At 43.1% G+C, this 23,022-nt stretch overlaps 1 protein-coding gene across 2 annotated transcripts in view; it reads right to left on the bottom strand.

Moving 5' to 3' along the window:
* UNC5C (unc-5 netrin receptor C) overlaps positions 1-23,022 on the bottom strand; it is a gene marked incomplete at both ends in the record, with an annotated part of 264,769 nt that overhangs the window by 56,364 nt on the left and 185,383 nt on the right. For both annotated transcript variants that reach the window (XM_082315446.1, XM_082315447.1), the window contains 2 exons: positions 5,473-5,576; positions 19,238-19,381. In XM_082315446.1, the coding sequence (XP_082171572.1) occupies positions 5,473-5,576; positions 19,238-19,381 (248 nt within the window). The remainder of the gene's footprint in view (positions 1-5,472; positions 5,577-19,237; positions 19,382-23,022) is intronic.

Below are 23,022 nucleotides of genomic sequence, written 5' to 3'. Positions count from 1 at the left end.
ATGACTCTTGAGTGACAACTGACATGCATTCTGCAGACTGCATTTTGGAAATATCTCTGTTAAAACATGGAAGCATCGTTATTCTTCATGCCTAAGGTGAGCACTGCATCTGAAGAAGTTCCTGCCAGACGAACTGACCAAGACAAACACTATCATCGGGTGACTGAGGGTGCTGGTGAGAACCGGGGACTCTGCAAGAGGTAAATCTCATGCTTCAGGCAGTAGGAGGCCTGTTGGCTATAGGAAACAAGAACCAGCCGGTGTCAAAGTAGGACCTGATGAACTAATCTTGTAGGCGTACAGAATAGTATCTCCAGGATGAGGAGCTATCTTCTCTAAGGGGAACGTTGGGAAGTATGCTCATCTACCTCATCAAAAAATGCAGCTAAAAGCTGTGTCCCACACTGTGTATCTTCCAAAAATGTGTGTAAAGTAAAATGCTGCTCTTTGTGAGTACAGCCTGAAGAGGAGAGGTAGTTTGTGTTAGCTAAACCAGCATCCCAGAGCCACCTTTGCCACAAAAAGCAAGGTGTAGAGAGAATAAGCTAGCAGGGTTCATGTCAATGCTCTTGTAGAAAACCTCCCATTGTAATATTTTATGGAGGAACTAGAAACCCAACTGTTCTCCAGTCCCACAGGTCATCCTTGCCTGTGGTGAGATCTAATCATACAGCAACTTGATTCACTTACGAGCACGCTCTGCCCTCACTTACACTGGCATCAATGGAACTGCACTGGAAAGGAAAAGTATAGCGGTAGATCCCATAGAAAATTCAGGTCTCAAAAAACTTGGTCCTGCAAGAAGACCCATCTCGGCATGGGTTCCTGCACTGCGGAAATGAACTGGTAGAAAATGTAACAATAAGACCACCTAATAACCTAGTAGTCAGCATATTTCCCAGGAAAGCACAAGACCCAAATGCAAGCTTGTCCTCAAGCAGGGGGTTGTAACCTACCTCTCATGCTTCTCCAGAGAGTGTCCTGACCACCCAGCAGTAGACTGGGGTGTAAAAATTATGTAAAAAGGAACAGAAATGTATGGGACAAGACACTGACAATTATGGGGAGCTTTATCCTGTACTTTTGGCCTGCATTGCCAGACCTTACCCAGTGGCTCTCCAGGGCAAAATGAATGAGCAGTCCTCATTCATTTTGGGCTGTGCTCCTGCACACAAACCAGCCTCCTCCTCCCCACTCTTCCTCTCATTGACACCTGAAGGCAGCTCTGCTGTATGTTGCAAGACACTGCAAAGAACAGTGTCACTTCCCAACTAATTAGTATTTGTGGCCACAAGCTCCTCTACTCGCCTCTCTTAGAGCTTACTTTCCTGCCGGGAATATAAAACGCTGCCTCGGCGACACACACCTGCATGGAAATGCATACACATGAACTCCCAATTAAGGGATAACTGCTGCAAAACATAAGTGGCTCTCATGAAACAAAGCAAACAGCAGTCATATTAATAATCAATTAGATGGAGCAGCCACCTGATGCTGCCTATTTGGAGAAGTCCCCAGCTTCCACCAGCTTTTGCCCATGCAAGAGCAGCTGAATAAAGCCTGTGTCACAGTCATCTTGACTCGGCAAAACACCCTCTTCTGCCTCTTGACTCAGGGATGCTTTTCCCCTTGCTCTAGTTCCTAATTAAAGCCATGAACGTGGATAAATATCACATCCAGTTTGAAACCCAACTGGGTCACCAAACTGTATGTTACACCCTGTTCTGCAATTAAACTACTCTGTGCAACACCTCAATTATAATTAAAGAAGCAATTATCCCCCTGTTAAAGGTGCCGCAAATCATACATTTCAACGTAAAAGTTCGTCTGGCAGCTTATGGCGTATTAACCAATCTTACATCTCACTGATGTTTTTGATCTATAACCTATTGCAATGAGCTAATTTGATGTGACTCGGTGTCTCTAACTATATTTTATCATGTGCAATATGATGCTGCCATCTTTCAAAGAACAAATTAAATGAGCTAAGGGGTTAATTGCTAATAACTCTGCCATTACTGTTGGAGCGTCGCAGAATGGGATCCTTCCTGCCTTCTCAAGTTAGATTTGAAAAAAATGCACACACAGAAGAGAGTGGAATTGAAATGGATGTTTCTGTTGACACCGGGGAGCTGCAACTGTCTGATTTCCGCTGAGCACCGGCAGCTCCCGCTGAGTCTGGCAGGTCAGACTGCTTATCTCACCACCTTATCCTATTTCTCCCCATTGAGGAAAAGCAGAAGGCAGGGAAGCATGGAGCTAGGGCAGGGTGTTGTTTATTTTTATGTACATTCCTTTTTTTTTTTTTTTCATAGCAGGAATACATGAGTTTGCCCCTTCACCCCTCAGCTATGTGCGGAAACCTCAGTGCAACAGCACCTACGCTGGTCCTTCTGCTGCTTGTCTGGGACATGCATTGGAAAAGAGGAAACATTTACCCAGGAGCTTCAGAACCTGTAGGTAGATTCAGCTTGATATTGGCAATAAAACTGGGAGTGGGGAGGGATGCCACGGTGCAGCTGTCACTGACGCTGGTCAGGACAGGGCTGGTCGGCAGGGGTGTATGGCCACAGAGAAGCTGATCTAGTTTTCCCAGAGACCAAGCAAACCCTCAGTTCCTCACTTTGTCCCAAGTGAACAAGCAATATGTACTTTGATTTGACCTCAGGCCATGAGGCTGGTGTATTTTAACACACCTTCTTCTATTTGGATCTTGGGCTTTTTTTTCTAGTGGCTGTGATCTGAGCCTATTCTAATGCTCGTCATGTCCTAGTGGATCCGGGGGACTGGTAAGTGCTGCCTTAAAAGCTTCGCCTGCCCATCTCTGTCTTTGTCCTTCTTGCCCTCCGGAGCAGCTGTATGCTGCTGTGTGGTTCAGCTTTTCAGTAATAGTAAGATCTGCTCTAGCATTGATCCATAAGAGCTTGACACAGATAATTGCAATTAAATATGCTGGGAATTATAAGACTAAATTCCCCAGCTACTGAAAAGAGGACAGAATACATCCCTGAGCGTGGTTGTTCCCATCGCTTTGAAATACCAGTAAAAAAACAAACTGAAGGAGAATAAAATCAAAGAGAAAAAGCAAAGGGAAGGTGCTGGGACTCTGGAGTCCAGCATTACATTACACTGAATGTGTATTTTACACAGTTTCGCAGCGTAAGCTTTTCTTCCTCTGTTTTCGTGTTAAATCCAGTGACTACTTCAGAAGCTAGTAAGTATCAAAAAACCCAAAACAAAACACAGTGCCCAGAGTGGGAGAAGTCTGAGGTACATGCTCACCAAAGTATTTGGAAATGCTGCTCACAGCTGCAGCATATGCATTACCCTACTCTACTTGGAATCAATGCAGTCTTTCAGCAAGATGGAAAACAGCCTCAGCCCGCTGCCTGCCTTCTCCCAAGTCCTTTCTTACTTAGTTATCTGTACCATCGTATCAGAAACTTCTCCGAACAAATAAACGAAGTCTTAAGCAAGGAACTCATTCATCTCTAAATTAAAATAATCATGTAATCCTTCAACCCACCAAGTTATGTTTCATCTTTCCATTTTTTTAAATTTATCTTACCAGCTTCAGCAAGTGGCTGTAATAAAGTGTCACATTAAGGTATTCATATTCATTAGTGTTCCGGTCTTTGTTCTTTTAATAGTGTTGGAAAGAATCTACAAAGAGGCTGTATTAGGCGGCTGTCCAATCTGGGTGTTTGATCTCCTTCTGACTTCAAAAGTCAGAAGAGGAAAAAAACCTACATTGAGAACGGTTCTTTTGAATGTCAGACAGGGAGTATACGATTTCTGAGCCTGCCAAGTGTTAATTGGTATCTGCCCCGACCACGGTACAAATAAGATTCAGAGTCAGTTAACGTACAGTCATGAATCTCAGCTATTGACAGAGTGAGCCGGGATACTAGAAGGTAGGAAAAAGTGCAATTATTATGAGAGCAGCTCACAGAGGATCTTTTCAGAGATCACTTCCATGCATCATGTTAAATCATGCTGTTTGGGTCCCAGTTGCCTGACCGGGCATTACAGACCTTTCCAAGGGAATAACCAGACTGGCTGCTGAAATTTCAGAGGTGCTTGTAACACTGCGTTCAAACAAACTACCCATCATCATCAATCTCTGTTTCTGGCAAAGGTAATGAAGTTCCCCAGTACTACCCTGCACTGCCTGAACAACATATCCCATTGCAAACACTCCTGTCATGGCACATGGCAAGTTGATTTGATGCAAAGAAGCATCAGAAAGGAAAATAAAAAATTGCTCCTAAGTTCCTGAGGAAAGCCAACTGATTAATATTACAGTTGTCAGCGAGCTGGCTCGGCAGACCTAAATGCTCTTTACAGTTTTAGGTATCTTCTTAACGGGGAAAGAAAACAGCCTATGGAAAAAGAAAACGGGAAAAATCTTCTATGTTAATTATTCCTTCTGATGTTTGTGGACACGTTTCTGCAATTCTGATTAAATTTAAACTTGGGTTAGATGGGGAAGTAACACTTTAAGCTTCATCTCCTGAGAAATCAGTCATCAGTGCTGAGTGACAACCACTTTGCTACTTAGCCATGACAGTCTAAGTTATCCTAATGCAAATTGGCAACAGTTTCTTCTGCGCGTGGCAGAGGAAAACCGAGGAGAATTCAGATAGGGGAATTACCGTCATTAACAATCAATTTTTCTCTTAACAGCCGTAGTGGATTTAGGATTTCAGAGGCCCCCCTGTGACTCAGAGACCCCCCTCCTGTGAGCAATGAGGCTGAAGCTGGAGCCACCACTGCACTTAGGCAAGCTCCTGCTCACGGGGACACCCACCGCTGTCAGTGGGCACAGATTTTGCTGAAGGGCAAGCTCACTCCTGTCAGGTGGAGGGCAGGCTACCCGTTCTGGGTTTACTTAAATGCCAGTAGGAAAACCAGATAAGCCCCTGAAGATGGATTATTAGGCTGACACATGCCCTACTTGCCCTCACCTCATGCTGCTTCACCTGGGAGCCTGTATTGGACCACAGTCCATCCTCTTGTGCCGAGCTGGCCTGCTGGTGCATGCATGAGCATGGGCACAAACATGTGAGGGAAATATAATCTTGCAAACTAAACATGAAAACGCCTTTATACTATGCTTGAAAGATGCCTCTCGGGATAAGCAAAATGTGTTTTTCTTTAAAAGGAAAAGGAAAGATAGAAGGCTGGTATTAATATGCTCCACCAGCTACGTGTTCCTTGGATGCCAGATATACCTGCGATTTTTGAAAGGGAAGAAAAAACTGAAACCAAACCGCCTGCAGCTCTGCCCAGCAAGGCACCATAATCCAAAGCCATTAATCAGTTCCCGATCAATCTTGTCTATGAGCAGCAGTCAGTCAGCTCTCCATTACACCCATTCATCATGCCATGCCCTAACTCTCTGCACCATTAGCCACCGAGCAGGCCTTAGTTAGGATGTCCAAGTGCCAGCACACTGCTGTTGCTGCTCACCTCGGCTACTGGGATGCCTTCAGGGGGACGGCACTGGAGTAGGACCTCTTGCTCCAGGGACACTTCTTTCCCCAAAGGCTCCTGCTCGAAAGTTTTCCGGAGATCTGGGGAGGGAGAAGGAGAAGAAAAAGAATTAGTAGTATTAATAGCTGGTCATTTAAATTACATTTGATTGCCATACTGCATAGATGCGAGAGACCTTTCTAAACAGAGAAAACAGCATTTCTGCTCCCTGGAAAGTGAAGCACTTAAAAAAGACTGGGACATGTTTTCACTTCATTCCAACATCAAGCAGTCAAACGTTTCATAGTGGATTTATTATTTATATTGTTGTAGAGCATGTGAACCCAGCGAGGATCCAAGGCCTCACTGTGGAAGGTCATGTCCAGACACAGAACAAAAAGCGAAACAAGTCCCTTCTTCAGACAGATAATTTACTTTTGGAAAACTATGCCAGTGAAGTACTAAAGTAAGTTATGGAAAATTAAATAGATCTGTAGAACTACAGCACATAAGCTGAGTTGCCTTAAACTCATGGATGAAAGTGCTCGTGCTGGGATATAATGTACTTATAGTTTATAACCATTAACTTTACAGCTTTAGCTAATTTCTCTTCACCTTATCATTATCCCTGTAGCACTAAAGAAAGAAGAAGATGAAAATGAAGATGAAGATGAAGAAGAAGAAGAAGAAGAAGAAGAAGAAGAAGAAGAAGAAGAAGAAGAAGAAGGAGAAGAAGGAGAAGAAGAAGGAGAAGAAGGAGAAGAAGGAGAAGAAGGAGAAGAAGGAGGAGAAGGAGAAGGAGAAGGAGAAGGAGAAGGAGAAGGAGAAGGAGAAGGAGAAGGAGAAGGAGAAGGAGAAGGAGAAGGAGAAGGAGAAGGAGAGGGAGAAGGAGAGGGAGAAGAAGAAGGAGAAGGAGAAGAATCGCAATGTGGAGCTGAACTGTGCTTGGATCCCTGCACAGCACCACATGGGGCAGGCAGAGAGAGTGTCGAATGCACCTCCAAACATCAGACCAGTTCATCATACCGGACAGCTGTGCACTCCTGCTTTTTTGTACGCTTCTGTAGTATCTTTGTGTTGGTGGTAAAATGGACTTGGGAAGTTCCCTCCTTACCACTGGCTCCGTATTTCTGCCACGGACTGACACCCTCTCCACTGTGCCAGGGAGGATGGGGTTTTGGAGAACCCAGCATTCAGCCCCAGGAGCAACTGGGGACATTTCTCCCTGCTGCTGGTTCCTGCTGCAAATGGATATGGGGCCATGTTCAAAGTCAGATCAGAGAGCTGGCCTGGCTTTAAAAAAAACCTTGCAAAAAAGTGATTTTTAGTTTAATTTTTGTCTGAAGTCAGACCAGTTCCCTATGCCAGTTCGCGGCAAGGTTGCACAAATACTTGTGTCATATTGGAAACAAGTCATATGGCAATAATTTAAAAGCCAAATATTTCATATTTTGAAGCCATAACCTGTGGCTGTGCTGGAAAACAGATCACTGAATTGAACCAGTTTACAAGTAAACATCCAAAGAGTTATTTTTCATCTAGATTACCCTCAAGATCTGATTTACAGCTGACCCCACAAGGAACTGCATCAGCACTACCAAAAGGCAAAACCTGGAGGGTGTCTGCCACCACAATCAGCTCCTCTGAAACTCGCCTTTAGATAGCACGAGACCTCTGTCTCTTAGCCTATATCAGGAAAATGTGGTTGTTCAACTACCTGGAATTAAATATCAATCCTGTCATAGCTGGAGATGCTGATTTTATCTTAAGCTGATAACGTGGTAAACTTCTAATGTCCTTAAACCCATGCATTTCCCTAGTGAAACTGAGGCATCTCTGTTCTTCCCCTGCACCGCAGGCACGAGCGGAGCGACCCCAAACCCCACTCCCTCCCCACCACTGGCATTCCTGCTCCCTCTGGCACACAGGGCAGGGATGCTGAGAGCCCTTCTGATGGGACAGGATTTATGGCCACAGTTTAGGGCACAGAAAGATAAGCTTTGGTAGATCTTACTGTGGCAATATAAGAAATTACTGCCTCCAGCTGTCTGTCTGTTTGGGGGTTACCCTCTGTCAAAAGGAAGCACATGCCAATGTCACAGCTACCTCACTACAAAATCCACCATTTTAACCTCAGTTGTTGATGAAGGGGGCTTTAACCTACAACACCGGACAACGTATGGCAAAGAGGAGGAGCAAACAGCTGGAAGTGATCATTTCTTAGGATGACATGACAAGCTTCACCAGACTGTGCCTGTCGGCACCCTTGTCACATTGGAGTTATTCCAGGTCAGCAAGGCTCGTTCATGTGAGAGCAACCACAGCAAGACAACCAGCAAGATTAGGTCAGTCTCTGCCGCCTGTACGTAGCTCCCGTCGTGTTGCCAGCTCCACCATCACCAGCCCACCAGCTTCATGCCACCCTCTCTGACAGGCTGACCAGGGGACATTTGGGTTGTACGCTTCAATTTGAGTAAAACCAAAACCCTCCAGGTGCCCTGTGGGTGGGAGTTGTTCCAAGGACAAAATGCTGAGTTTTGGCTTGCTGTACTTCTGCATGTTAAACATAGAGATGAGCAGCTCTTTCAGGAGTGGGCTTCTCAGGACACAACACCCTCCCTTTGGCCCAGGCTCCTCACACATCCCGTGGGCTTCGTATGTATCCTGGACACACATAATGCCAGGTTAATGCAGTTTGCTTTAGATAGCAAATAACCCAGGTTATATTGCTAGCAGTACCCATATGATCGTATTATTGCTGGTTGCACAGGTGTTTGCAAAGGAAAAGAATTACCTCCACATCAGGTACAACTTAGTGCCTCTAACAGGTATGCATACGTGCACGGTGCAGACAATTATAACAGATGTATCATGCTCTAATATCATGGCTGAGGATAAATGAGAAAGTTACCATGCCGGTAATAGAAGCATATAAGCACAGTAATAAATAGTACATTAATAACAGCTTTCAGGTGTTCAGATATGGAGGGATGAAGACAGCAGAGGCAGATTAGATAGATAATAATCTGAGTTTTTTCCTTGACACGTTGATTTACTGTCCTGCCTACCTTCCTGAAACATAATAGAGCTCTGAGGTTCTCCACAGCCTCATGTGCACAATAATCACCTCTCATAAAGCACTTGCCTTTAAAAAAAAAAAAACAAATTTTATTGCATACAAAAGTAAATAGCATTAGTCTAGAAATGTGTAATAACAGTAAAAAATCTCACTTTATCCTCTTTATTATCAACAGCTGGAGTTGCTAGGTATGAACACCCCCTTTTCCCTAGGAACCATTGCAGTGGGGCTGCGGCAGGTGAGACGAACCCTGCGGGACCCCGGCTCCCCTGGCTGCCCCCCACCTGCGGAGTCTTGCTGTGTGCGGATGCTTTAACGGCGCCGTTGGATTCGAGTAGGTCAATGATCCGCAAACTAAAAATACACTAAGTAGGGGCCTTGACATAATAGACGGTAATGTTCTCAAAGGAGCCATTAGATACTATTGAATAAATGATGCTAATTTGGGGGGGGGGGGGGGGGATAAAAAAGTACATAATTGTTTATTTACAAGATTGGGAGCTCTTATACACTATTCTGTTGGCTTCCTCCCACGTGTTCCCAGCTTTATCCCACAAGAACTACCCATCACCTCCCGCTGCAGCCATGCCACCTACAAATATCTACAGATGGCAGCTGTGCAGGGCAGGTTTTACCTAACCAAGCATAAGGTTTGCTGGTTGTAACAGACAAACAAGTTAACAAGGTGGGTTTTTAACTGATGAAGAAGCGGAGGGCCTGGACAACTTCGTCACCTGCTCTAACTATCATGAAACACCCTGCTGGGACAGCACTGGGTTTTGAAATTTTTCTATGGCCCTCGCTAACAACTTCCTTATAATTCTTCAATCTCCAGCTTCCTTTGCCATTTAACAATTATAGTCATCATGGCAACTTCACACTGTCGATCGGGAGTGGGTGAGCTTGCTAATGTACTGAGGGACTTTAGACCTTTTCCAAGCAGAGTATTTTCAATATCATTTTTCACTTTTTCAGAGTGTCATATAAGTTACAATTGCTTGCAAGCAAGGACAGAAGGGATACATTTTCCCAGAGAATGGTAAAAGACAAATGAAATACATCCCATTTAAAACAAAAAAAAAAAGAAAAGTTTTAACAATCTTCAGAAAATATGCCTGAAAAAGCAAAACAATAAAACACTTGATCCATTCTGGGTCAGGACCTCTTTGTCTGTGAAGAGGCAGTGTGAATTATTAAAGCCTCGGGTCGGCAGCAGCCCTGTTAATGTGACGCTGAGAGAGAGCCTTCTCTACCCTCACCTTCAAAAGGGAGAGACACAAGAGAAAGGCAGTTGCACTTTCCTTCCATTACTATTTTGGTAATGTAGAATAATCCCCGATTATTGTCTGTGTTAGCAATGCTCTTCCTCTCCTTATACAGGCAATATTGCTGCCACAGCCCATCTCTTCCGGAGTGGAGCGAGCCCTGGTGGGCCGCGATGCTGAAGGGTCCGTCTTGTTTTTCTCACCAGCTCTCTCACGTATTTCACCCAGCTGCAGGTAGGGATGTCACCGCCAGGCTCAGGGGACAGCCTGCACCCCCATCAGGCACTTTCCCCTGCCTCTAACTTCCCTTCAAGGCTGTCTTCATAAAATAAACCAAGGAGAAGAATTAAAATTCTGGTCTGCCACCTTGAGCCAGACTCTATTTTCTTTACTAATGTATAGTCTTAGTAAATTCAAAGGGGGCTCTTGTGGCATATATCGCAGCACATTTACAGCATACTTAAGATGAGACTTTCCTCCAAGACTCCTGAAATACTCCTGCACAACCCTCTCTGGTAAGGACAGATGGCTGCATTCAGAGCTGCATTGAAATGAGAGAATTTCTACAAGCATAAAACTGAAATAGTATAATGGGAAATCAGAATCTCAGTGTACACCGTATTGTTAGGTTTATTGCTGAATTGCTATGCTTTTTGGGGAGAGGGGCATTAGATCTTAACTTTGATGCACTGCTAAATGACTTCCTTTTACGTTTAATGCATTTTTAGCTTACAAACCACTCAGAAGTTGCATTTTCACCTCCTGAAAGTAATAATTTCTACAGGAACTCATGGCATTTCCCCACTTCCTTTTCTACCTGCCAACTTCTAAGAAAGAGCAAAGAATGACCCTATTCTTTTTTTTAATCAAACGTATTTTATCTCTTTGCTCTTCTGGATTTTACCGTGATGGGTGGGTGGGTAAAACTTTAAGGATATCTTTTATCATTTCTGAGAAACGTGATAAGAGGCAGACCAGACGCCTTCAAGGCAGTGCTAATGCAAGGGTGACTAATGAATGAGCATGAAAAACGGACACTTGTCAGCCAGGAATTAGATGTAAACCAGAAACAAACAGAACAATGCAGCATTACTGTCAGGGCAAGATGGATTTCTGCCCTTGGTAGACCTTAAAGGCTCTGTGCTCCTTCTAGTAACTCCAACAGCAACTTCCCTTCTATAACAAACAATTCAAAAAATGAGCAAGCTTTAAGAGCACAAAAAGAAAAACCGCATTATTTTCTATCCAACTTTCATATTAACTATGCTCATTGAGAGAAGTATGTTTGGTTTATGCTTTCAGAGAAGGTTTTAAGAATGTGAAAAGACCTTCACAAGTAATACATATTTCCATATATATAAGATAACTTGCTTTATATGGGTAAGTATATACAGGCATCCATATAAAACCAAACATGTCATAAGCAAAAAATGCAATTAAAACAATAGGAAAAAAAGGGATATGGCTTGGTATTATTTTAACCATTATTAGAGGACGAATAGGTAGCCAAGCTCTCCACTTCAAGTCTACCTCCTACCATTGAAAGTGTTCTCAAGAGGCAAGGTTCAATGCTGGTTTAATTTTACGTAGCCTAATAAGAAATACCCAAACAGAAGAATAATTGTGGAAGAAGAGTGGGAATATGCCACTGATGTTCTACAAAATGATAGAGGACCCACATGCTTGTGAAAACACATCTCACTGTATTTATTCCCAAACTTGGATGACTGATGCCGAGTTAGAGAAATGTGACTAGTATTGTCAAACTGGCCTGTTCCTCTTCTATCACTTTCCACAATGCAGGTGGAGTTAAGAGACACCTTTTTCTGCAAAAAAGGCATTAGAGACTGAATTGCAATTCTAAAGGTAAGAAACCATGTGCTATCAGGCATACTTTGGCCTCTCTTTTCTGTTCACAGCTGAGTCTATGACCTTTGTGCGGAGATCAATCACACTGGTGGGTAAGTAATGGAAAGGTTAGGTACAAAAAACTCCTTTTCTTTTTCATTTTGTCGTTGTGTGGTTCCAGCTCTCTGTTGTTAATTAGATCAAACCAGATTTCCACTGAGACAGTCACAGGAGTGTCACCAGACTGTAACCCAGGGGATCCCTCTGAAACCTCTATCAATTGCTTTGCCAAGTGTGGCGCCTCGCCCTGCAGAGTCCCCTGCTGCATCGGCCGCAGGCTGGGTGTTGATCAAAGCCTCCTGCCCTCCTTCAGTGCGCTGCTGCTCATGGGATGAGATCGCAGCCAGACCGGGTTGTGCTCTCAGCCGGCCCAAGCATCAGTGGCTGGAGCCGCGGACAGAGGAGATAAGTCAACACCTCGAAACCCTGTCTTTATGCTCAATACACAACTCTGTGCCACTCTTTCCTTCTCTGGAGGGGCTGTTTCACATTTGGCCAGCCCTAAAGACAAATGCCACGGCACCACGAGGCTGCCCCAGCCACCTTCTCAGCCTGGAGAAGAATATCAGGGATGGCGGAGCTTCCCCCTTTCCACAGACGCCTGGCAGCCCGCGGCTGGGGCTGCGCTCGTCCGTAGCCCTCCAGTAGCCCAGGGAGCAAGGCCTCAGGCTGCCATCCCACGCAGCCAAGAAGCAGCATCCGCTTTCACAGCCGAGCAGCGGATGGGGACTGAAGCAGACTTGTTGGAAGTGCACATGTTTCAGGGATGCAGGCTGCTACATCCACTAACCTGAGGTGTGGAATGAGGTGAGGAACACCCTTTGCTTGCCAGGCTAAAATCTGCAAGATGCTTTGCCTGAGCCCAGGACCTTCTCTCCTCTTTTATTCCCTATGTATTTACAGCCTGAGCAAATGGGAGGTGCACACCTGCCAGCCCCTGATTCTGCCGAGGGCATCTTCAGCCAGCTGGGGATAACACTGCATCCTGACGACTCCTCGGAGACTCACCGCCTGCATGTCTACAGAAAAAACATTTTTTCCCCTCCCTCTAAACTAGTGCAGCCAGGTGCTGGTAAGACAAAACACTCTTTTGCAACACAGCTTCCATGTGGGCTATGCTTATAACGAAGAACAACCCACTCAACATATTTGATATTGATACAACCGTAAAAAATACAAGCAAGCAAACTTTATCAGAATTCACTGAGCAGACGGGTTCCCAGGTGTGCATCGATCACACTGTACTCCTCCTCTTATATTTTTACTTGATAGCCCGATATTTCTCGTTTTTCTTTGTAAGCTTAACTTGCAAACTAACTTACAAACTTAATTCTATTCATTATCTTATTTGATGATTGAAGATGAAATCCAAAGTTCTTGTTTTTCAAATAAATCTAAATGTAAAGTTCAAATGACCTAACCTCAACAGGTGTCTTTTTAGATGACAGATATACTAAAGGTACTAAAGATAGACATTAGACATACCAGGTGTACACTGCAATTCATATATAGAATTGAATTTACAACACACTGAAACACTAAAACAGAAAATAATTTGTATAAACGTGGTATTTCGTTGTTGTTGCTCTTCTGATACACTAATCTGACTCACACAGCTGTCTGGTCACTACCAAATATACAAAAAATTTTGTTAACTTTCTGACTGCATCTATGTTTCACCATCAGGCACTAAGCAGACTCTACTGAAAGATGATCATTTCTTAGGCATGACAGCATAGGTAGGATATTCTCAAGGCTCCTACTGAGGGATTAAATTCATATAAATTCAGTTAAGAGGTTTCTTTTTGTTTTTTAAGCAGCGCTAACAGTGAAGTCAAGTCCATCTTAATTTATAAAGTCTTAGCTCTTTATTACAAAGCAATGTGATTTGTATTTATTACTGTTGCAACTGTGTCCTTAACTTTGGGAATCGGTCATGCCTGCTACCTCGGGAAGCGGTACAGAAACATGCCTGTCAGGAGCAAAAGCAGAGTGGCAGTATCAAATATGTTAAATGCCCAGTTAACGTCTCTGCTGCCCTTTCTGTGATCTGTGGTTCTCTCTTCAGTAATCTCAGCTCAAGACCATGTGCCTCAGTTACCTCTTTATTAACTACAAGCAGCAGATATCAATTAGTAGCAACTTAAATGGTACTCAAGGAAGAAATTAAGGTCCTATCTCTGCTAACTCTCATATACACCTATCCAAGTGCACAAAACACATTTTTGGGTTATTTTTTAATACTGCATATCCCGGACGTACCTTCCTATTAAAATTTTCAAGTGATGTCCTTCCCAGCTCTCTCTCCTTATCTTGACATCCACCCAACTTTGTATCTATCTATTGCAATGTGCTCTAATACTTTGGTGGCTACAGGAGGATGTCCTCACAGCACTGCTTGGATTAGGTGTGTGAAGAGAGGGAAGAAAGGCACTGCAGCAGTGTAACATGGAGCATGGGCCCCAGTACTAACAGGTGAGATAACGAGTGTCAGTAAAGAAAATGCAATTTTTTTTTTTTCATATCTGCTTCTTTGTACAACTGCACACCCCTTGTAAGTAGAGATAAACCATCAAGTGAACTAGTCTACTTTTCTGTACTGCATTTATCTTATCAGTATACAGTATCTGACATGCATATATAAGCTACATTCCTTTCAAAAAATATCTGGGGAGAAAAAGGCTCTTACATAAGTACATAGGAAACTAATATCAAATTATACAAAAGATTAACAAGCACCGTCCCTTACTACATCAGGGATTTTTAAAATGATTTTTTTTAATTCTGATTTTAGACAATGAATAAAGGAAGATAATATCCACATTCATGACACCAAAAAAGATCAGGTAACAGAAATTATAGAGAAAGCTACTATTTTCTTATAGGTTTTCAACAAATCCAAAATCAGGCAGCTGATTTATGGCTTATATTCTTACTGTATTTTCTCAAGGACAGCCTGGGTTAACATCATGAAGTCAGTGAGGCTACATCAACACCAAACTGGAGCAAATGAACAGTGAGGCTGCTTTATGCACATGGGCTCAGAGCAATTTGTCTTAGCCACCTCTTTATTATCTTATCTAAAAATTAGGTCAAATCCTGCAGCTATTGTTCAGTCTTTATCAATATCAGATGTATTTTCCAGTGGGTTTAACTCTACTCTCCATTACACAGGCTCAGGCCTCATTCATCCTTTTAACAGGAATTTTGCCCTGCTAGGTTTTATCTGTTCAATGACATCAGTCTTGTTACATAAAATTCACATTAAAACTTTATATTGGGCTTGGGTTTTTTTCAACCAAAGATAAAGCTACCCAAACCCCCTCCTTCCTTCCTCCACAAAAGTAACGTCTTTTTAATTGAGCAGAAAAACTGTATCAAAACATATTAGTGACTCCTAGTGCTCCTGATAAGATGTGCCTAGAATAAATAAGAAATGTGTGAATAAATAGGAAATACATTTTAGCACTTTCATAGGCCAATATCTCAGAAAATTATCTTTCCAGCTCCACCAAGATATACATTAGGTGTCCCTACTTTGTTGGTTACTGAGATATCTAGAATGGCAAAGTGAAAATTAATCCCAACAAATCTGCTGTTTTAAGAAGACGAAATGCTCAGCTCCGTTCTCATGGGGGGACCAACGCCTCAGGAAGATGAATACCATGAAATAGGAAAAAAGCTGAAAATAATGATGTTTCTATCACCTATTGTTTCTCCTCCTTTTCAGAAACAGCTTGCACAGAAAGGAGTGATTTCCTAGCATACTCGTCATCCAAGAGTGCAATGGTGAGATGCCGCTAAATGCCCTGAACACTTAGAGAAGCCAGGATGTTGGCTTTGGACTCAGACTCTTTTCCTGTTTATATTGCTAGCATGGGCAGCCTTTGAAAACCAGCAGCATCTTCACTCCATATTTATAGATTACTCCCTTCCTGAATAACTGAAGCTTTTGGCTGGAGCAATGTTGCAATTGATTTTCACAGAGAACTTTCATTGACTAGGTTGTTATGTACTTTCTGACACATGCCTGACCCTGCATTAAACAAATACAAGCCGCTTTTCCAGGATGCACATTTTTCACACTTTCAAATTACTTTTCAGTTAATTCTATTACACGCTCAGTGAACAGAGATGTTGAATGCTATTTTTTTTGTTTGTTTTAATAGAGTGCAGCTCCAGCCCTTGAGAGGACACAATAATTCCAGAATAAGACTGGTGGGCATAAGGGAGAAAAGAGAGAAAACGAAGGAGAAAAGAAGGAGGAGAAGGAGACAGAGGATGAGGAGGAGGAGAGAAAGAGGGAGAGGGAGGAGAGAAGCTTTTCTTAATGTGCTAGGTATGGCTAGTTATGTTACAGTTGTACCTGTCGAGATGAAATCACCAGGTTCAGATATTAAAATAAATAATAATATGACTTAAGCAGAGGACTTTACGTCCTCCATTTACCTCTCACCTTTCCCAAAGGTGTCAGTGCTCACTTTTTGTACCAATTAAAAGTGAAGACTGCATTGGTGACAAACATGCAACTACAGAGCTGCAGAGCGTGGACTCTTCTGCCCCTCTTAAATTTTGGAGATCCTTGATTTTCTAGATTAATAAATACTGCATGGACCCTACCTTGCATCCCAGACTCATGGAACATCGTGTAGCCATCAGAAGACTTACCAGCTGTGTTTAAAGTTTAGATAGGAAACTATTGTATTGCCACTACAGATTCAATCCGCTGAAGTCAAGGCTGTGAATATAGACAAGTATCGGTATATCTGAGTCAACAGTTTGAAATAGGGATCTTGTAGATCAAATGACATCACAAAGTAAGGCATATACCCCACATCATATGTCTGAGTTCCTAAAAAAATAGTCCTGAGTTACCCGAGAAATTTATAGAAATCTGTGAAATTGGAAATGGACGATTTTGCAGAGAATGTACTTTTGCTGCTGTCTGAAAATCTGCAGTTTGAAGGCCTAACTCTTCAGCCCTTAATCCCAAGGAGTCTAACTGATTTGTCTGTGTCACAGCTGCCCAAGAACCCCAAATTCAGGAACAAGAGGTTAAAAACACTTCACTGAAATACAAAGCCACCTTTCAGTTGCAGGTACATAAAACTCCCTGGAATTTATTTAATTAGACTGTTTTAAAAAAACCCACCAAGACTCTAGAAAAATCACTGAACTGATTGTTCCTCTCTCTCCAAAATATGGTAAGAAAAAGAAGCAAACTTTATATTATGAGTGCCTTCAACAGAAATTTGGACACCTGGGAGGAAATGTCAATTCATATAAAATAACTTGCATACACTTACAATGATTATGTGTTATATAGAAATTAAGTGCATGAGTATGGCAGTATACAAAAGTTACTTAACCATCAAGTAAAATACACTCAGACTTCTAAACTGCGTTAATTTAATGGCCATCTGTCAAGGGCTAACTGGCAGGACATGAAAATCTACTTAATGAGTTAACTTAGGAGTCATAATCTAAAAAATCTGTTCAAACAGTGCTAAGCCTCTCTGAAGTGCTGACTGCTTAGAAGAAAAAAAAAGCAACTGAAATTGCTCTCTTTTGTTTCAGTGCAGAAAAAGAGAATCCTCAAAGTCTTGCAAAGTTTCCTGCCATGGGAAAGCACTATGCACATATGTAATGGTGTTTCTGATTTTGCAGGAAGACTGTCTGTACAATAATTTTAATTCCCCTTAACCCTGGGGAAATTCTTCTCTGAGGTTAGTCCTGAACTCAAACATACAGGTCCTCTACTTCCAGTCAGTTACTTGGACTAAAAGCATTCAAAAATGGCTATTTAAATTGCACCTCCTAGATCTGTACCTGTATATTTACACAGAAGGTAACTCCTCTTCAAGTATTTAACCCCATAATACTTTCGCAAGAACAAAAGGAGAATCAAGCTCTAAATGGAGAGTTTTAAATGACAGAGAGTCCTTTCTCTAGCATGTCTGTGAAAAGCTTTATTTGGCTGGAAGAGTTCTCTTCTCTCGTTATAAATTGTTAGGCACAGTGCAGGAAATATAAGTATGCTGCAAACCCAGCTTCTAAGGACCTCTTCTCACAAAATGTGTTTTTGCTGAGGTGAAAACAGTGGAAGAGATACAATTCCGGATGATATATTGTGTTCCCATTATACAAATCAGGATTTCATTGTGTGAAAGAGAAATGGGAGTTCCCAGCATGACTACTCTATTACAAAGAAAAGCACCTCTTTGAAAATTAATGAATATTAAATATTTGCACAGTCAAATGAAGGTCTGTTTTCAGGGAACTGGTTGCCCTGTGTTCTTGGGGTCTAAGCTGGGAATGGTTCAAAATAAATACTGAGGTTAGTAGCCATGAATAACAATGATGAAATATTAGGGTTGAGATGATCACTGTCAATCTCCTATTACCAATCTGATTACATGATACGCTAAACACACACTTTCTTCTTTGTTAAGGAACAGCAGCTTTATTATATGATTGCAGAGATATCTATTTTCAGCTTTGCAGAAAAGTACCTGGGGGTTCTGGTGGACACCAAGTGGACCATGTGTCAGCAATGGGCCCTTGCTGCAAAGAAGGCAAATGGTATCCTGAGCTGCATTAGAGAAAAAGTATTGCCAGCAGGATGAGGGAGGTGATCCTTGCCCTGTATTCAGCACTGGTGAGGCCACACCTGGAGCAGTGGGTCCAGTTCTGGGCTCCTCAGTACAAGAGAGACATGGACATACTGGAGAGAGTTCAGCAAAGGGCCACAAAGATGACTACCATCTTTCCTGCAAGGAAAGGCTGAGAGAGCTGGGACTGTTCAGCACAGAGAGAAGGCTCAGGGGGATCTCATCCATGTGTACAAATACCTGAAGGGGGGCTGTAACGAGGAGGGAGCCAGGCTCTTTTCGCTGGTGCCCAGTGCCAGGACCAGAGGCAATGGGCACACACTGAAACACAGGAGGTTCCCTCTGCACAGCAGGGAACACTTTTTCACTGTCAGGGTGACCGAGGACTGGCGCAGGCTGCCCAGGGAGGTTGTGGGGTCTCCCTCCTTGGAGATATTAAAAAGCCGCCTGGAATCAGTCCTGGGCAACTGGCTCTCGGTGGCCCTGCTTGAGCAGCAGGGTTGGACCAGATGACGACCAGAGGTCCCTTCCTGCCTCAACCATTCTGTGATTCTGTGAAAGGAACGGCTGTCACCTCATTTCATAGCTTTCTTCAGTAATAACCCTTATCATTAGCTTCAGACACTTTTCTTGAGACATGTAACTGCTGTACTCAAGAAATATTGTTTTTGATGCTTTCCCCCCACACAAAGGTGAAGAATGAGATTTTGCTCTTAAGAACAGGATAAACCGAAATTCTTACGAATGTTTCTGAAGGCCTTAATTTTAGTATGCATCAATAACTGCAGAAAGTACAAAGCGTAACTTGTTGGAAACAAAATCTCTCTCCCTAACGGCACAAACTGCACTTCATCTCACCCAAACACCACCGACTCAACATGCAGAGTAAAGACACTCACATGCAATGCGGACGTAGGCTTTCCGGCTCTTGGTGGTGCCTGCAGAGCTCCAGGCAACGCACTGGCACCAGTAATCTTCGGGCCCGAAGAGCTCCTCGACTTGCTGGCGGGAAATCTCAATGCTTACCTCTCGGACAATCAGACCTGTCAGGGTACAAGTAACGCTGGTCAATGTTATGCTTACAGATAGAAAGGAAGAAGTGTAGGAACAGAAGTCTTCTTGCAAAGTTGTTGTGAGGCCTTACAGCTCTCTATCAATATCTGCTCAGCAACACAGACTGTCATAAGGATGTGAAGGAAAAAAAGCCACACTTTATCTGTATAATAAGAGAAGTGGGTGAGTGAAAAACTCATCACTGCGATTTTGAATTTTATTACATACGGCACATATGTTAGACAAATAAGAGAAATAGCACCTCAGCTGATATAAACTGTACCATGTCCCTAGGACAATTTACATCAAGTGACGATCCAGCCCAGTTTTATTTTCATACGAATATCATAAAACCACAGAGTCATTCAATTTCTATGACTCCCTTAACCCTCCTGTATTTCATCTCCTTTTGCTAGACAGACACAGCACAGGGAGAAGACTCATTCACTCTGACACTGAACTGCCCAGGAAAATGGATTTTACCATTGTAGAAAATGTCCCGACAGTCTGTAATGATGGGCACATGTGCTGCAGTACAGTTATTGCCAAGCTGCCAGTTTGGGGACTATTACTGCCATATACACTGCAGATACCGTGATATTTTTAGGTGATTTTATAACACACGGCAATACACTTCAATGCCTGACAGTCTCCCTGGCCCTGCCCTCCATAACGCATCTCAGCGCAACCCCCCCAAACCCACAGCCACACTGACAATGACAGTGACCCACTCGCTATCCTTCCAAGCAGACTGATATTTGCCCACATTTCCCATACAGTGGTCTCTGTCGGGAAGCTGTTTTGCTTCTTCTAAGTGCAAGGAAATATTGCGGTGTCTCAGACACCACTGCAAGGATCGTTGGTAATGTGTTGATCCTCTAATGACAACCACTGTGTTTCATACTGACACAACCCTATTCTCTGCCTCAAAATGCACTGCCTGGTCAAAACACTCTTAATTCCAGCCAAGATACTGGGCGGGGGTGGGAGAGAGTGCTTACACCTCTTGTCAGCATATGTGGTCTTTGTTGCTGATGCCAAAGTATCAATAAACTTCTAACGTGTGTCTGCCTGTAGAAAACACCACCACTATTTCAAAAATGAACTCTTGCAAACAGCCTTGAATATATAAATTCACAGACAAATATTTTGTGTAGTGGGACTGATTTTCTTTTTCCTTCCAGAATTGCCAGGAAACTCAACTGAAAGATCCTTGGATCACAGCGTGCACAGTTTGTCCCCATCACCAAACACCAAAGGGCAGGTCCTTCTGCTGAGCACAGACTTGAGCCCATGGAGGCCAGCTACCCTCAGCCTCCTGCCACACGGCTTACAAGGTGATATTCATAATGTGAATGCTCCCAGTTGTACAGCACGGCGCGTTCCTCAAGCACTGGAAACCAGGCCAACCCTTTGATTCGCCTCCAGCCTCACAAAGGCTCCATTCAGGGAGCCAACGATTAATTACTGTTTGTACACACTTGTGCACTGTCATTGAGGCCGCATGCTGTTTGCATCCAAAACTTGGTTAACAACTTAACAGCAGAAAGGAATTCAGGCATGTAACACCATAGACTTCTCTGGTGGGAATGCCTTCTAATGAGATGCATTTTCCTGCTAGAGACTATCACAGCCTAGCTCCCTTTTTATTTCATTATCCTTGACATCTTTAGCCATTGAATAATCAGCTGCTTTGGGGGAAACACGTAATAGCTTTCCTCCTTGAAATGAAATACTCAAAATATGGCAACTGCACTCCAAAGAATGGAAATCAAAGCGGTGCATGGGCATGTGATGTGTAGTGAACACTGTGTTATAAACTTGTTCTGCTTTGATGAGCTAATTTGGCTCCAAAAGGGGTCTGAGGGATAGCTTTTGTCCTGCTGAGAAGAGCATGAAGAGGGTGGGGAGGGAGCATGTTCATTACATGCATAAAAATGGTTATATTTTCCCAGTGCAACTGCTGCTAGCCTAAAGATTACTTCAGTTCATTCCCAGTTTTTACAGCACTAGCCCAGGGAGCCTTTGAAGGTTACAATATTATGTTTTTATAATAAGGCTGATTATGACAGAGCTTGATGGAGCAGTGAACTTTGTTACCCGAGGGCTAAAGCAAGCAGGCTCATAATGACAGTACTGGTTAATAATGATTATGAAACAGTCTTAACATTCAGGACACAAATGCCGTGTTCTGATAGTCTGTTGAAGATACAAAACCATATGATAAATAGCTCCCACTGAATGCAGCAGCAGAACTTTTTATCTCTGACTTCCTGAGACGCTTTCTAATTTAAAATAACAGGCTACTCCAGGTAATGTCTTCTGGGACAGCCGTGAAGTACTGATAGGTTTCAGGTTATTCAAAGTGATTTGGCCTTTGATCTTTGAGTAGTATCAACAGTTGTGCCATGACCAAAGAGATGCACACCTTCTTTACATACCAAATAGATGCCACCTCTTTCTGCTTACAAGCAAAAAATATTGCGTCTTTTGACTCCAGGGTAAACTATTTTTCCTAAAGTTCAAAATGTATCAAACCAGTTGGTGATGCCATGAGATCATCTGGGATGTAAGGATCCATGGCAACTCGAAGCTGATTCAACCACTCCTTCCCAGCATCGCCCATTGGCACCTCATTGCACAACCAGCCACATCGATTTAGGAGAAACATCTCACCGGCTGAAATGCACCCAGCCTCAAACTCTGGGGCAAGTGCAAAGAGATGCGTGTCCCTTGTTGTACCAACTTGCAATCCTATTCCTTCTGCTAACACACTTCAAGATAACCCCTAATAGAAAATCCCTTTCTAGGCTTGATTACAAAAAGTGCAATTTGCTGAGATACCTCAGATAGCAACTGTCTTGTTACCAGCTGACATACTGCTGTACACCAGATTGCACAGAGGAGCCGGTACAGTCTGTCTGTTTTCATTCAGGAGTGTATCGCTTATCCACCTCACGTGGGCACCAAGTGCAGGACAACCCTGGTATGATGACTTCAAACAGAGATCTTCATCTTATCCCTGTTGAAGCTGCTTCTGCTTCTACATCAAAGAAGAGAGTCATAAAAAAAAAAAAAAGGAAAAAAGAAAAAAGCCTAACAACCCATGTCTCAGTATTTCCAGACAATATGACATGCTGTGCCTGTAGTTCAGGCAACTGTTTATCAAATTGTTTGATTATAGGTGACTGCACAACCTCCGAGTGCAAAATTAGAAGTCACTTTATAAAATGAGTCCTTCGGCTGGGGCTGCACGGCAAGAAGGCGCGTCCCCTGGGTGGTGGATAGGGGATCCCTCTCTGGAGGGTGCACCGGATAAAATTGAAGAAGGTGCCGCGAACCAACGCAGCCTAAGGGAAGGCCACCCTGACAGAAAAACCACTGGCCCTCCAAGTCATGCAGGTTGGGCAGGAGGCCAACTACCTCCTCCCGGAAAAAAAAAAAAAATAAAAAGTTGCAGAAACGACGAGCATCAACTTTCAAAAAAAAAAAAAAATGAAATGGCGGAGATGGAGAAAATCAGAAATGAAGTGAGGAGGAGGAGATGGAACTGGATCGGTCATGTCTTGAGGAAAAAACCGACGGAAGACTGCGCTGTGGCCCTTGGGACTCCAGAGCACGCAGCTGCAGA

The sequence above is a fragment of the Platalea leucorodia genome, assembly GCF_965183815.1.
Source record: "Platalea leucorodia genome assembly, chromosome: 6".
NCBI classification, from domain to species: Eukaryota; Metazoa; Chordata; class Aves; order Pelecaniformes; family Threskiornithidae; genus Platalea; species Platalea leucorodia.
This window is presented reverse-complemented; position numbering and strand designations above follow the sequence as displayed.